The sequence below is a fragment of the Sorex araneus genome, chromosome 2 (genome assembly GCF_027595985.1).
Source record: "Sorex araneus isolate mSorAra2 chromosome 2, mSorAra2.pri, whole genome shotgun sequence".
Classification (NCBI taxonomy): domain Eukaryota; kingdom Metazoa; phylum Chordata; class Mammalia; order Eulipotyphla; family Soricidae; genus Sorex; species Sorex araneus.
The window spans coordinates 166,622,655-166,639,084 of NC_073303.1; the positions used below are offsets into that span (position 1 = coordinate 166,622,655).

Genomic DNA, 16,430 nt, shown 5'->3' on the forward strand with positions numbered 1-16,430 from the left:
ACATGGCCAACCTGGGTTCCATCCCCTGTATCCCTTTGTCCCCCAGCCACCACCAGCAGTGATCTCTGAGCAAAGACCTAAGAGTAATGACTGAGCACTTCCTAGTGTGGCCCTCAAACAAAGAAACAAACAAAACCAGAAAGATGCAAGAGGAGAGAAAGAGGAAATACATACTCAAGGGAAAACTGGGCTTCTCCAAATTGAAAACCACAAGCAAAGAGACAGCGAGACAAGCAAGTGAGCTACTATTCAAGGGAGAACACAGGCTTGAAAAAGCCTCTAAAATTATTCTAAACCGAAATTTGAAGATTTACTTACCAAAGCAAGTATATTAACTCTAAAAGTGTGGTTAACCCAGAGTAAAGATGTCTGTATGTGTTTGTGTGTATACCACAAAGATTTATAGATCTTCACATATTATCAAAGACGCCCTTTACCTTTGGCCCATTGTTTTCCGAAGTTACAGACCCACACCCTCAGTATCTAATAACTTATTAAGGTTTATCTGACACCAGATATTTTACAGTCTTTTATGTTAGAATGAATGGTAGCATTCGCTTTTATTAATGGTTTCATTATTTTCACAAGCATGCAGGGCCTACCTTTTATGGTCTGCTTTGCTTCCTATATTTCAAGCAATTCTCATATTAAAGTATTTATTATGCAATGCTCAATTAGTATATTTACTTATTTAAATATAATTTATATTACTTTTTCATATTCTATTATTAACTTTTTGGAGAAAAATATATATTTTCATGACTAGAACTCTAAGCTAGATCATGTCCCTAACCTGAAGTCTTTTTTAAAATCACTCTTGTAACTGCCTTTGTACAATTACCAGAACATTGTAGGGGTTACATTGCCCGTGATATTATGGAAATAACATCTAGTAAGAAGATTTTAGCTTGAAAATCTCTGCCATTTAGTAGAGTGACAACAGGAAGACTACTTAGATGTTCTAAGTCTTATTTGTCTCCATTATTGAAAAGATTTAGTGCAGTAACATATAATTGGCATTAGGAATACATCTATCATAATAGCGCTTGTTAGATATTTATTAAATGAATCACCATATCCTTCTGTACGTCTTTCCCTTTGATAAATGAATCTCCAATATTCATATTGTTCACTCACTCGCAGTGACAAAATGTGATATTTTTACTTCAAAATGTGATATATTACTTCAAAGGTAAATCAAATGTTACTTTTTACCTCTAGCTGTTTCCACCTCTAAGAAAATATTGCTTACTTCATAAAATTCATTTTAACTTACCCTGTTGAAATGAACATCATCAGTAATCATTACACTTTTAAATAGCTAAGAGTTTTCATGCTCCCAAAAGATTTCAATTTCTTAAAAACAAAAATTACCATAATTTAGGTCACAGTGCTGCTGAAATTAACTTTTAGTTTGTTTGGGGGCCACACCTGACAATGTTTGGGGCTTACCTATGACTCTGCACTCAGGGATAACTCCTGATAGGCTAGGAGGACCATACGAAGTGCCAGGGGTTAAACACCGCTAAGCCACATGGAAAGCAAGTACCTTACCTACTATACAATCTCTCTGATTCTCTAAATTTGATGAATTGATGGATGACATACACAGTAACGTTCTTTCACTACCAATAATGAGCCCAAGACCCTCCATAAATGTTCATCCATTCCTGTCCTCCTCATAATTTGCCTCTGCCTGCTCGGCTTCTTACTTGCTATTCTCAGTTCTGTAATACATGGGCTTGTTATCATTTGATATTCTCTATTCCCTTGTTGTAGTTTTCTATATGATCACATATAATGAGGTCATCCTATATTTGTTCTCCTCCCTCTGGTTTAATTGATCACTTATGTTACTTTCTGTTACACCTTTTATTTAAGTAGAATTTAAAAGCTAAGGGACGTCTTTACATAGTATCAGGTGTTTCTTACAATGAATATTAGTTATTAACTACTTGTTTTTAATTTTGCTACTTTAACAGTCCGTTATTTCCTCCTTCCTTTTCCATACATTTTATTATGACTTTTCATATTCCAATGAAAACAAATCTGACACCTCCAGTCTCTGTATGTTATCAATTCTATATTAGTCTACCCCATTATCTCCAAGAAAAAAACACAAGGTTCCTGCCAATCTGAGTAAATTCTTCTCCTGCACAAAGTGGATCAGATAAGGTATATAAACTCAGCAAGACTCCAGGATTTCTGCTGTAACAATTGAAAGGCAGTGATCATCTCATAGGAATTACATGTACGGTTAAATTAACTAGCAGGAAGTTGTAAAAGACAGAGTCTGCAAATCCAGTCAGTTATGAGAAAAATAAGACCAATTGGAAAAGACTTTATCCTAATTTCATCTATGCTCGACTTCCCAACTAGAAACTTTCAGACTTTCAGTCACAGTGTCTATTTTTTTCTTATGACCTTAAGCTAAATTATTTATGTTTTGTCACTAGTAATCAATTAAAATTGCTTAAAACTGTTGTGTTGTTTAATCATAAAGAAAATATTTATCACTTTTTGCCTAATTGTTGAGATTTTGACAAAAAATGTGAATTACATAACAAGACTCCTTAACTAATGAAGAAAAAGAAACAGAAGCACATCCCTAATTATATATATATTTCATTATTTTGCTGTTTTAATAAAAACTCATCATTATGCTTTGAAAGCCTTAAAGACCATACTGCATACTAATCTGTAAAAAATATTTTCATTATGTTTATTATAAAAATATAAATGTTTCCACTACAAATCATTTTACATTAGTAAGAGGCCATCTAGATTGTACAATATAAACTAAATGAGTAATGATCCGAAAATACAAGTTTAAAGTAAATACATATTGCCAATCATACAACAATTATACATGATTTAATTGATACTTCATACAGCAAAGACTGGTAAAATTGTCAGAAATAAATAATATATGGAAATCAAAATTAAGATAGTATGGTACATAATAGTGTAAAGGAGATTTTGATAACTTTCAAAGTTATTCAAAGTCAACACAGTTCTTGTACAAAGAGATGGCCATAGCATTCTAGTACCTCTACTCCACAGTTAAGAATCGTACACTGCATGTTTACATATGTACAGGGCAAGAATTGTGTAAAATAAGTTTATATGAATTCAGATAGAAAAGTGGTAAGCAAAATGAAGAGCAATATACTGTGTACACAACGTCTACTTTCAAATGGGAACCACAGCCAAAAATAAATGAAATAGATAAAAATAATTGTCACTAATAATAAAATGCACATGTATACTTGTGTATAGTCAGAATAATACCAAAAAAGCAAGTGTTAGACTAGAAAAAATATATTAGAATCCAATCCAAATCTCAATTTAACATTCTAATAGATAAAATGTCTCATTAAAAATGTTTTATAGTGGTTTTAGCAGGCTTAAGTGAATTTTGTATTGATTTCATAATTGCTTTATTTTTTAAAAAATTATTTCCTTATACATCCAATACAGTATTCTTATACGATGACCCATTTGGATATAAAAGATTTTCCCCAACTTGGAGAAATAATCTCATATGTGAATGAATAACCTGAACCTTATTACCTAAACTTACAATACATTCACACTTGTGAATTTTGATCTTTGTTTGTAAGAAGTGGTGTTTCATTTTTTGTAAAAACAAAAAATTTGCAGCATTGATTTATTCATTCATTCTTTTCTGTGGGATATGCATTTCTTATTTTCAAAACATAATAATATAGGATGATAACAGCATTAGAAATAATACATATATAGAACTAAAATGTTGCTTCACAATATATTAGTGACTAGATTTCCTTCTGGTATATTTTCTCAAAATTACTGAATATATTCGTATTTCAATTTTATGGAATATTATGTTTATGCTCCTATTAAGAAATCATCCCACTGCCTACAGGTGTTGAGAAATTTTCTAAATGACTAGCTATTTTAAAAATTATGTATTCAATAAATATATATAGACATTCAATGCTTCTAAATTTACACCTAAACTGAATAGGTGTATTTTAATGGAAGACTCAGAGTTAACCTGGTTTGATAACATAATCATTAGTTTAACTAAATCCCAATGATGAAGGAGAGTAGTTTTGGTTATTATTATTCTCTATAAAAAGCTGAATAATTGAAGCACAGACATTATGTGACATTTTTAAAACCAGCTAGCAAGTGATTTTTGACTCATGCATTAGCCCATAGGCTGTGGTGCCATTTAATATAACAATCTAAAAGGGATTCCAATTTCCATTTCTTTCCAGTGTAACTATTGTCCATTCAGGTGTTTGATCATAGCTAATTCATCAGTGGAGGAAGTTGATATTCTCCTAAGCACCAAGGCTGGGCCACTATGTCATTTGAGAATCCATTACATACAAATCAGTATATTACACTAAATTAGGAGCATACAAGTTTACAATAAATGGAGAGACAAACAGATGGATAGTTTAAGAGATTTGGTTAGTATATGGAGGACAAGGTTTGGTTTCTTTATATATAGTTAGACAGATAGAGATGTATATAAGTGAATGGTTCAGAAAATATGAAAAGAAACCCATCATTCTCTATGTCTAGTTTACCATGTTTCCTACTGCTGAAAATTTGAGAGAGCATTTGGCACTTGGCTGTAACAAATCCAAATTAATCATCAAGGTATAAATATAAATCAATAAAACAATTCAAAAGAAAATAAATATTTTTCTTCCAAATTAAGACATATTTTTACATGATAATAGTTCAGAAAGCTAACCATTAAAATGTATGGTACTTAAAACAACTAAAAACTTTATTTCTATATGCTTTTAACATATAATGGAGAATAATACAATGAAAAGGTAGTAAATATGGCCAAATAGTTTGAGGTATAACTTCCTCTATTTTGCTTGCTTTTAAGGAAACAAAATACCTGTTACAGAGTTCTTTTGTGTATAAAAATATTGCAAGTATTCTTCTGTGAGTACAAGTAAACAGAGTGACCATGTTTGTCATGTCACTTGTTTTAATAGTTTATGATCAATGGCTCTATGCTAGTTCTTCATCATTTCACGCTGAAGAATTTCAATTTAATACATAAACTAATTTTAAAAAGCAATCACAAAACAAAGTACACCCACCCACCCATCTGCTAAATAACAGGGGAAAATAAAGAGTTTTTAAATTCCATTTTAAGGCATTTTTACTCATAGTTGAGTGTCTTATTGGGCTTGGAACTTTCAGCAGAATCTCCAGCACAATCTTTTATATGCAGAGTGATGCCACAACTTCCAAAGTCACCATTTCCTTCCAGAAATAGCACTTTACACCGGAACAGGACCATTCTTTGATTGTGTTTCTAGATCTTTAATACTACTGATGATCTTCTTCTGTGGTCCTACCACAGTGACACCAACTTTTTTCATGTCACTGTGAAAAGAAAGAAAATATATTTTGAGAATCATGCTCTTCTGATTCGTATGTAGAGACTTTTATTTTCCCCAATTAGCAGAGCTTGTACCATCATACACCCCACTTAGTTGAAACAAATCTTGTGATTTTTCACATCATCCAGTATTGTAACTTATTATTATATCACCACCTTTGTTGGCGAATATAGATGATATACTGATTTGAACAGTTTATTATAACAGTTTCTAATATCTTATGATATTATTTGGGAATAGAAACTTTGTGGATGCAATTATGGAAAAGATTAAGATAAAATTCTATACTACAATGGTGGGGAGACAAAGTCCAATGAGCCCATTAGACACATGGGCTAGTATGACAGAGAAGTATGTGTTACAAAGGAAATAGATAGTGGAGTCACAATAACATAAGTCAAGAAATGTTAGAATTCATAAAAGCTGGAAGAGGCATCGCCTCTAGAGAATGAGAAACCCATATTCAAAAATATCTCGGAGGAAGTATTTATGCCTAGAGACTTTGATACAGATTTTTCAGTCTCCAGAGTAGAAGGAAATCAATCTCAATAAACTTAAAATAATTCTGGGGCCAGAGAAATAATACAGAGAGTAGGGCACTTCGTTGCACTTGACCGACCCAGGTTCAATAAACAGCATCTCATAAGGATCTCCAAACACCACCAGGAGTAATACCTGAGTGCAGAGTCAGGAGTACCCTCTGGTAACCAATAAGTGTGGCCCATAAACAAGTTAATAGATACCGACAATTCTTAGGCACTAATATGTATGATCACACATCCTTTGTAGAATAGGATTTACGTCTTTGAACTGTCCCCACTTTGAGACTTATGGCAAAGCATATAAAAAGTGAGACTATAAATTTCTGCATTCTACTTCTTATATCTTCAGAAGGTTCAATACGTGCCTCAGAAATGCCATGTCACAGTATCCCATATGGTCCCCTGAGCACCACCAGGAGTAGTTCCTGAGTGCATTAGCCAGGAGTGACCCTATGCATCGCCAGGTGTGACCCAAAAAGCAAAAAAAAAAAAAAAAGCCATATCAGATGTCTGATTACACTGATACCAGGATGTTACTGGAATTTATGTGCAAGCAAGCATTTAGGCCAGCAATCACAGTTGATACCAGTTTTTTGTTGGTTTGTTTTGGAGCCACTCAGTGGTGATACTCAGGGATTATTCCTGGCTCAGAACTCAGGAATTGCTCTTGACAATGCTTTACAGGATATATGGGATGTGGGGATTACACCTGGGTTGGCCACATGCAAGGCAAGATCCCTGTCTACTGTTCTATGGCTACAGCCCATGGTTGATATCAATTTTGTGGCCATTTTTATTAAGGCTAACTTTATCAAACCAAGTCAATCAAACCATCCCAAGTACTTCAGATGAAAGGAATTTTATGTCAGATAATGTTTCATCAACTCCAATACTAGAGCAAATTTCACCTAAATTAAAAATCCACCCAAATTTTAAACAACCCATATTCATGATATTTGTGTATATGTAGGATTTTTTTTAGGGGGGAATGGACGAACATATCTGGCAGTACTGAGGGTTTACTTATAGCTTTGTACCTATACATGACTCCTAGCAGGCTCCTGGGACCATATACGGTGCTGGGGATCAAACTCAGGTGAGCCGCAGGCAGGCAAGCACCCTACCTGCTGTTCTATTACTCCAGCCCCATTGTGTATATGTCTTTGTATGGGACCAGTAATTTGACCCATACCTTTACATGTACAAGGAATGTTCTTTATCATTAAGCCACATTCTTAGCACACACACATGACATTTGATATACAATCAAGCTTTTTTCTGGTTTCTACATGGTGTGGCAATTTGTTGTATCACCACAGATAACTAGATTGGATTTTGTAGAGTATAAAGTCTTCCTAAAGCCCAAAGAATGATAAAAGGATGAACTATTTATCATACTACTTTTTTAAATAACTTTAAATTAAGAAGCCAAGTATTTAATAAAGATTATATGACAAGAAGGAATTTAACTCGGTGAGGAGATATGTAATGAACATTTAAAATTGATTAAATGTTCTTGTCTCAAGTAATTATTTCATGTTTGTACCTCTCTAAAATATTAAATATGCCCTTCTTGTGAAAATTTCTTGGACATGTCTATTAATATTCATAACATCCCTACATATTCCTGAACTTTCTATTCTCATTTCTTGTCTCATTTTCTTGAAAACAATTGACGCCATTCAAGATAGGCTTTTCTTTTCTTTTCTTTTCTTTTCTTTTCTTTTCTTTTCTTTTCTTTTCTTTTCTTTTCTTTTCTTTTCTCTTCTTTATTCTCTATCTGATCTCACAAAAAAGATAAATTTCATGTGCAAACAAATTCTGTGAGATTAGTACTCTGCTTATCAACACCATGAGCAATGACTTTTTATATACTGGGGTATTGATATGTCCTTACTAAAGCGTATAATCAATAGTTCAAAAAGTTATTTATCTGCCCTGCCATAGTGGCAGTGTGGGGTGGGGGGAGACGGGACTGGGAAGGGGGGGGTGGGATGTTGGGTTTACTGGTGGTGGAGAATGGGCACTGGTGAAGGGATGGGTTATCAAACTTTGTGGGGGAGAAACATGAGCACAAAAATGTATAAATCTGTAACTGTACCCTCACGTTGACTCACTAATTAAAAATAAACTATAAAAAAAAAGTTATTTATCTGGGGAAGTTGAGAGAATAACCAAGTATTATTTTAGAAGCGTCACTTGGCACACTGACATGGACAAGAAGAAAAAACACCTGCAATGAACACACACATACACAAAGAGAGCATAAAGGATGAAACAGGTAATTGAGAGTTCCAATATATAGAGAGTGAGTGATATATCAAAGAGTGAGTCGCAGCAGCAGTCTTTCTTCACCTATAATCCAGTTTCCCAGAGGACCAGCTTCCTCCACAGCTAAGCATACAAGGGATCATCTTTCTTTTGACCCCATTTCTTTGCATCTCAGTCCCTTCGCCCACAGTTAACTTTGTACACTGTTTTACATATTTCACTTTCTAATACTTCTTTCTGTCTTTCAGCTGAGAAGAGGACACCTTCATCTCACACTCCCCTGACATGCTCGGACCTAGGAGCAGTTTTTCTCTACCTAGACTCTAGTGTCTAAGGCCCTAGGCTTCCAGCTGAATGAACGAACTTTCCTAGAGCTCAGCAGGTCATTCTTAACCTATCACCTCTCAATTGCATCCCAGTTCTCAAGCCCACCCTTTATTCTGAAGTCCCAGTTGCCTAAACAGCTGTGCATCAACTCTTTAATCACACTTCACAACACATATTCCTCCTGCTCCAACCAGACAGACTCAGTTGTATCTCTCATTGCAGCCAAAGATGTAATGCAGTTAATACTCTATTCTTGAACCCATCAGGTGATCATATAGAATAGCCCTCAGAAGGCAATAGTATTAGTAAGAAATCATATAGATCAGGACTAGGGAGATAAGATGGATATAGGTAGGCTGCTTGTCTTGCACATGGCAGATCTAGGTTTGTTTCCTGGCATCATATATGGTCCCTAAAACCGCAGATTCTTGAGTACAGATGTAGGGTTAAGCCATGAGTACTACAAGATATGAATCCAAAAGTAAGCAAACAAAAAAATTAGCAGCTTCTACTTGCAGTCAGAGGAGATGCAGAGCTAAGATGGCATTGAAATGTGTACCATAATTCATATGCTTTTCTAGAAATAAGAACTTTTATATGAACTCGTTCTTTCTCTTTTTAATTTTCTTTTTGGTTCACACATGGCTATGCACAGGGGCCACTCCTGAATCTGGACTCAAGAATTATCCCTGGCGGTGCTCAGGGGACCATATGGGATGCTGATAATCGAACCCAGGTCAGCTGTGTGCAAGGCAAACACCCTACCCACTGTGCTATCACTCCAGCCCCAGAAATTGTTCTTTCTTAGGACCTTTCTTAAGGCAACAAAGATCAGAGAGAAAACACTAATATGAATATGAACTAAATATGAAAACAGAACCATAAGCTTTGAAACACTGTGGATAATTTTGGTGTGTCCACCAAGACAAAACATCTCTTTGATAAATGGTTATTTGTATTACCCTTGGAAAAATATACCTATATCAAGTTCATCCTATTTCACTCCACCTCTTCACAGAAAATATTAGATCATGACAAATATATGCTTTTGGAAAAGAGCAATTACAAATAAGACTAAGTCCATCAGAATCCCTCTACTTAAAACTTAGGATGAACAAAAAACATTGGACCTTAGTTATTTGAGTAAAACTTAATAATATTCTATGATCTAAGGCTGAGAAAACCATTTTTAATTATGTATATAGAATGCAGAAACTGTCAGTGCATAAAAACTAAAAATGTGATGCAGTCATATTAGAAATACAATTAATTAAATCTCATACACAAAGATCAATATTATGGTGTTCAGTAACTTTCTAATTCCCAATTACTCTATCTTATGAATTAAGATAAAAATTAATAAATTATTCACTAGATTTCCATAATGCCTTATAGAACATCATAAATTAAGCTTATGGACTGTTCATACCAAAGGACTATCATTGCCAAAATTCCCTGGCTAAAAATATATTAAATTATACTTTATTTCTATTGGCTTTAAATGCAGGAAACCGTAAATCAATGCATATAGTACTAGTCAATGCATATTTTGCATTTTGTCTTTCCAAACTGACTATAAGCCTTCTGAGGAAAATAATGTTTAGCTTACTTGTCACTTCCTTTTTTTAACATAACATTCTTCATAAATCATAACTCAATAATAGATGGTGACGTAAGATTTTCATTTTGTGGCTATGAAAGTTGTTTTTAAACTGTAATACTTTCACTTTTATACAAAATTAGTTACCAATCATCTATTTTCACAGAGGATATACTATACTAGAAATTAACGCAATCACAAATGCAAGAACTTAATAAGCTTCAAGCTTTATCTACTTATGTTTTAAGTCATTGACTTGAATCTGTGAAGCTGTGTACAATTCTATATCCACTGGCCTATTTGAGAAAGGCAATGAAGTTCAATGAAGATACTTATTTTTCAGGCCTATTCTGAGAGCTAGATTGATGACACATTTCAATCACAATAGGTTCAATCCCCAAAAGACCAAGAGGATATCCATTGTTTAACTATATTTTAAACTATTACCGATGATACATAATTCCAAAACACGTATGCTTCCTAGACAGTTCAAAATCAGTGGAAGGGTTTAAAAATAAGTTTCTTACTCTGTGGAAATCTTTGCGATGGTGTCACATGAGCTGTATTCCACACCTGTGAAGATGTCCTTGCACTGTGCTGTCCGGACACCGTTAAGCCAGTCACCTGTTGTGTGGAAGGAAGTTATGTCAATGTTGCTTTGGTCCAGAAGAAGATTTGATGGTCTGCAAGGACAAAAACAACAAGGCAAGAAAGGTCAGAACTCTACTGAGTTGCTTTGTGTCAAAATTTGACATCAACAGCAGCATGAACTTCTAGACTTCATGTAGTATACGTTTTTATTTGCAGATTTTTATCTGCCACTGAGGCTTCATCTCTTCATGACTTTAGCTTGCTTTAGAGTTCTGTGTAATCATCTTGTATTAGCACTCCCTTCTCCCATCACAGAGATTTTTTAAATCAATCATTGAAATGTCAGCAAAATGCATTAATATATCCATGTCCTTTCATATTTTAATGTCTAGCAAAAATGGTCATATTTAGGACACAATTGTATCAGACAGAATACACTGTATATCTTATTGTTTACTTTGATAATGAATTAGATTTGCCATATTAAATCCTGTCCACTGCATATCTGTTTGTAGACACTGGATGTGGTTTCTGTCAAAAGGAATTGGAGAATACAGGGCTATATGCATACATCAAAATATAAAGTCATAACATATATTTATATAATGTGAAAAATACCAATAATATTAAGATTAAAAAAGTAATGATAAAACAAAGTTGGTGAGAAGGGAACAATAAAATTGTGCTGTGTGTGACAGCACAAATCAAATTCCAAATATTCAGTCAAATTTGGTAGATGGCGAAGAATCACAATTATGATTTGTATTGCACAAAATGCCACTTTAAGAGAAACTTCCAAAAATTGAACAAAATTATAGGTCTGGTATAGATCTTTGACTCATTAGAAGGTCTGAAAGTTAAGGAAAGAGAAGGAAAGGAAGAGAAATAATGGAAAGGGCTTTCATTCCTTTTTAGTACAGAGATGTAGCATGTAGGTGAACTAGGGTTATTTTTTAGATGTCAGTGTTTTTCTAAAGATAATGGTAATAATACAAATACTACACAAATAAAAATCAGTTGACCATATGACAGGACTACCTACAAGAGTTCTTCTACATAATAATCAACATCTTTAGGTAGTCATTATTCTGACATAAAGAAATATATGTAGTGAAGTGGTTGAAGTTTTTAGAACTTCTAGAAGAAACTAATACCTCATTTCTATTTAAACATGTTTTTGTTGATTTTCTTACTGAATTTTTTGTGTTCTTTATATGTCATGGATATCAGTCCTTTTATAGATGATTGTATGAGAACATCCCATTTAATAGTTTGTCTTTTTATGTTAATGATGAATGGATTATTTCACTAGATAGGAGCTATTTAATTAATTTATTCATTTTTGTTTTGTTTTGTTTTGATGCCACACAAGATGGTGCTCAGGTCTTACTCCAATCTCTGCACTCAGAAACCACTCTTCATAGGGTTGGGGAACTTTGTGGGGTGCTAGAGCTTAAAACTGGACTTGCAGAATGCAAGGTACGCAAAATACCCACTGCACTACCTCTCCAACCCCCTTTAAATTTATTTTTACTTATATTCTACTTTGTATGGAGCGATAACCTAGTGGTTAAGGTGCTAGCCTTGCACACGGCTGACCCGGGGTTGATTCCTCTGCCCCTCTCAGAGAGCCCTGCAAGCTACTGGAGTACCCCGCTCGCAGGCAGAGCCTTACAAGCTACCTGAGGTGTATTCAATATGCCAAAAACAGTAACAACAAGTCTCACATTTGAGAGGTTACAGGTGCCTGCTCAAGCAAATCAATGAATAACGGGATGACAGTGCTACAGTGCTATATTCTACTTATGGGAAAAAAGATAACATAGTAAACTCAAGCTTGCAAAATATTTTAAGTGTGATGATCTATTTATTAGTCATTTTGACCACAGGAAGTTTTGTAATGTTTAATGCATGGAATAAGCAACAATTTTGTATAATTGGGTGTTACCTGGAACTCATTAAAACAGTTGCCTTGGGGCTGGAGCAATAGCTCAGTGGGTAGGGCATTTGCCTTGCACACGGCCGACCCGGGTTTGATTCCCAGCATCCCACATGGTCACCCAAGCACCACTAGGAGTAGTTCCTGAGTGCAGAGCCAGGAATAACCCCTGAGCATCGCTGGGTATGACACAAAAATAAGAAAAAAACAGTTGCCTTAATATATTTACAATAACTCAACATGAGCGATAGCACAGAGGTAGGGCATTTGCCTTGCATGCAGCCGACCCAGGTTTGATTCTTCAGCCCTTCTTGGAGAGCCTGGAAAGCTACTGAGAGTATCTTGCCCGAATGGCAGAGTCTAGCAAGCTACCTGTGACTATTCGATATGCCAAAAACAGTAACAAGAAGTCTCAAAATAGAGACGTTACTGGTACCGCTCGAGCAAATCGATGAGAAATGGGATGACAGTGACAGTGACAACACCAAATATTTATAAATGTTCTATTCTTTCTTGAATAGCTTCTGTTTTCATTATTGAAATAATATACGTTATCAGCACTAAGAATGAATGTGCCATAATATAATTGTAGACTTATATTTAAGATGCCATTTTAGGATACTTTTATCTTGTGAGTTATTCTGAAACCTACATATTTTATGATGCTGCAGTTGGTTTAAAATGATTACTGGAACTTAGAATAATTATTTTTAAATAACCCAATATTAACTAATATTTTTTAAATACAGCTTTGCATTTTCTTACATGTTGAAGAGTAATTTGTATAAATGAAGCTAAGCATTTGAATTGTCTCCACTGTGACCTTCTTTAACAAGAATTTTTTTTCTCTTAGTTTTTACTGAAACACTGTAATTAACAAAGTTGTTCATAATAGAATTGTTTCACACATTTAATGTTCCAACACCAATCCTACCACTAGTGCTGGGTTCCCTCCACCAATTTCCCCACTTTCCCGACCACACTCCACACCTGCCCAAACAAATTTACTTCACATTGCTTATTGCAACAAAATGACAAATGGGATTATCAGAAAATAGATTGACAAAAGTCAATTTCTGATCATTGTTATATATCACAGTATTGTTCCTAAAGTTATTGTTTGAGAATTTATAAAGCTGGTTGATGCTGGTTAAGTCTTTGGTGTTGCTGTTTTCATTCAGAAATTTGCTGTTCTCTACTGGGTTTTCAGCATCATGAAATTTTCACCAGAGATTTTTTAATATGACCCCAGGTATCTAAAATATGCACACAAAGCAAACATTTACTGATAATTGACTGTAAGCTATTTTAAGCACATTTTTAATAACTTTTGTGAACTTCTTATTACTTAAGCTAGTCCATATGAGGCATCCACAACTTTTTAAGAAGCCAGGGTTAAAAGAAAAGAGTTTTACAAATAGCAAGGCCAGGTTAGAGATGCTGGGTCAGTGGGCGAGGGGGCTGACGTGGAGGGGGGAGGTGTTATTGATTGGAGAAGGTTGACACCAACAGTGGTGGTGGATGCTGTGAATGAAGCACTAGTCTTGGTAGTATTGTAAATCATAGTACTAAACAAAAATTAAAGAAAAAAAACTAAATGTAAATGAAGTGCATAAGTTCAACACTTAGAACTAGTTGTCCCAAGATGTCAAACCAAAGGAAAACTACTGATTTACATGTATACTTATTTTAGGAAGAACTGAGTCAGCTATTACTTATCAATTCTAAGTTTATCTTTTGGGAAAAAAAGAACTAATATCAAATGGATCATCCAAATTAGTTTATCTATGATGTTCCAAGTTGATCCACATTTAAAAAGACTTGTTAAATAAGATTTTAATTTATGGTATTTCTTCCACTAGTCCCTAATAAAGAAGATCCTTGCTGAAGTGTGAGGTTCTCATTCTTAAATATGAACACTTGGGAGGGCTGGAGCAATTGTACAGCAGGTAAGGCGTTTGCCTTGCATGAGGCCACCCCCAGTTTGATCCTCGACATCCCACAGGGTCCCCAAAGTACAATCAGGTAGTATTCCTGAGTGCAGACGTAGATGTAAGCCCTGATCTTCGCCACTGTAACTCAAAGAGCCAAAAAACAAAAAGAACACTTTTCTACCCTGTACTTGCTGTGGTCGGGAGTAAAATGAAGGTATAAATTTTGGTTTTAGCTAATCCTCAATAGTCATAGACAAAAAATAATTTACTCATCTGAAAAAGGAAAAAAAATCCCTTTGCTAATAAAAAATTTATTTGTTTTTGCTCTTGTTCTAAGGAACTGGGGGTTATAGACTTAGACACAAAACTCAAATAAATTTCAGAACTCACAGGGTGTTCTTGGCTTATTTTTGAATGGTCATCTTCAAACAGGCTTTGTCACTAGCCAGCATCAGATGTCATATTGGTCCCATTAGAAAATAGAGTTGATTTTTAAAAAAAATGATAGAAATAGCACTCAATCAGATGTGAGAACGTTTTATAAAGAAAACTAAACTCTCTAAATGAAAGAATAAAACACTAAATTTTCTTTAAGCACACGTGCTTATCATGTTTGGCATTTCTACAGTAGCTGCAGCATATAATCTAATGCCTGTCGACTCTTGGTCATATGAATAGCAATACTCTTTAAATTTATGGATTTGTGGGTATGAAGAATCAAACCCCAGGACATTTATTGAGAATATTTATGAAGTGCCTCTAAGAGCAATAGGTAGGATTTTTTTCCATCTCATTTCAAACTGGTTTGTATTTTTGAACTAAATACTATAGCCGTACTCAACAAGAGTTTCGAGAAAATTAGTATAAACAAATTGAAATAAAACAGGGCTTGCGGATTAGGGATTAGTGACCCCAACTGTGTTTTTCTGTTTAGTACTTGGATCAAAGTACAGTGAAGACAAAGAATGACCTAATTTTAATGCCAGTGACCTCAGAATAACCAGTCCTGCAAAGTATCATTTTTCCACTTCCAGGATTTCTCTGGGGATTTCAAATAAAAATTGGTTCCTTTCCTCCTCTGAGAGGACATCTGGAGAGTTTATCAATGGATAGGAATTTGTCTCTCACTGTGAAGAGCCTGTGATGTCTCTTCATGCGCACCGAGGGAATGTGGGCTTTTTGAGCAGCTGCAGGCATTGGCGTTTTTTTAGACCCAACCCCAGACATTGGGTCTGAAGGGGAAATTTATAGGCGGGGTGATATGCACTGTGAGCTCACACTTTTACTAGACAAATTAGATAGGTTTCAATCCGTGCAGCTGTAAACGATGTCCTGCAGAGTTCCACCTGATCTTTTACAGCTTTTCATAAATCAGTACCTACTGGCTGCAGACCGCAGTCATTAAAAAGAAATCATGGAAATTACATGTTTGCTCAGGGGAAGCAAAAAATAACTTTCCTCCCTTTCTCTCTCACTCCTTGTATTTAGGTTTGTGAATTATTCTTTTATGCATTTTCATACTGTTGCATTAAAGAAGTACACACATTTTCTTCCCATCAACTTCTATTTTATCTGTAAATGGTTTCATATAAATCACCACAAGGTATTGGGAAACAAACTCAGTAAACAATTACCAGTAGCCATCATATTGTAATGATCTAACTTCAGGATTGCATTGGCCTTCTAAGTCTCTAGGATTCAAAGTTGTCACCCTTCTGTAACATTAGGCATTTTCTGATTTCCAAAGGATTTTATTGTCACATATCAAAAATAGTGACTAGCACATTATTTGAATGTGAAATA

At 34.7% G+C, this 16,430-nt stretch overlaps 1 protein-coding gene across 2 annotated transcripts in view; it reads right to left on the bottom strand.

The window, feature by feature from the left end:
- Positions 1-2,227: 2,227 nt before the first annotated feature.
- EPHA3 (EPH receptor A3) overlaps positions 2,228-16,430 on the bottom strand; it is a 369,048-nt gene continuing 354,845 nt past the window's right edge. Inside the window, exons 16-17 of one of the 2 annotated variants that reach the window (XM_004607003.2) lie at positions 10,691-10,846; positions 2,228-5,406 (exon numbers count right to left, since the gene is read on the bottom strand). In XM_004607003.2, the coding sequence (XP_004607060.1) occupies positions 5,301-5,406; positions 10,691-10,846 (262 nt within the window). In that variant the 3' untranslated portion in view covers positions 2,228-5,300. The remainder of the gene's footprint in view (positions 5,407-10,690; positions 10,847-16,430) is intronic. The other variant, XM_055127750.1, reaches the window with a different exon arrangement.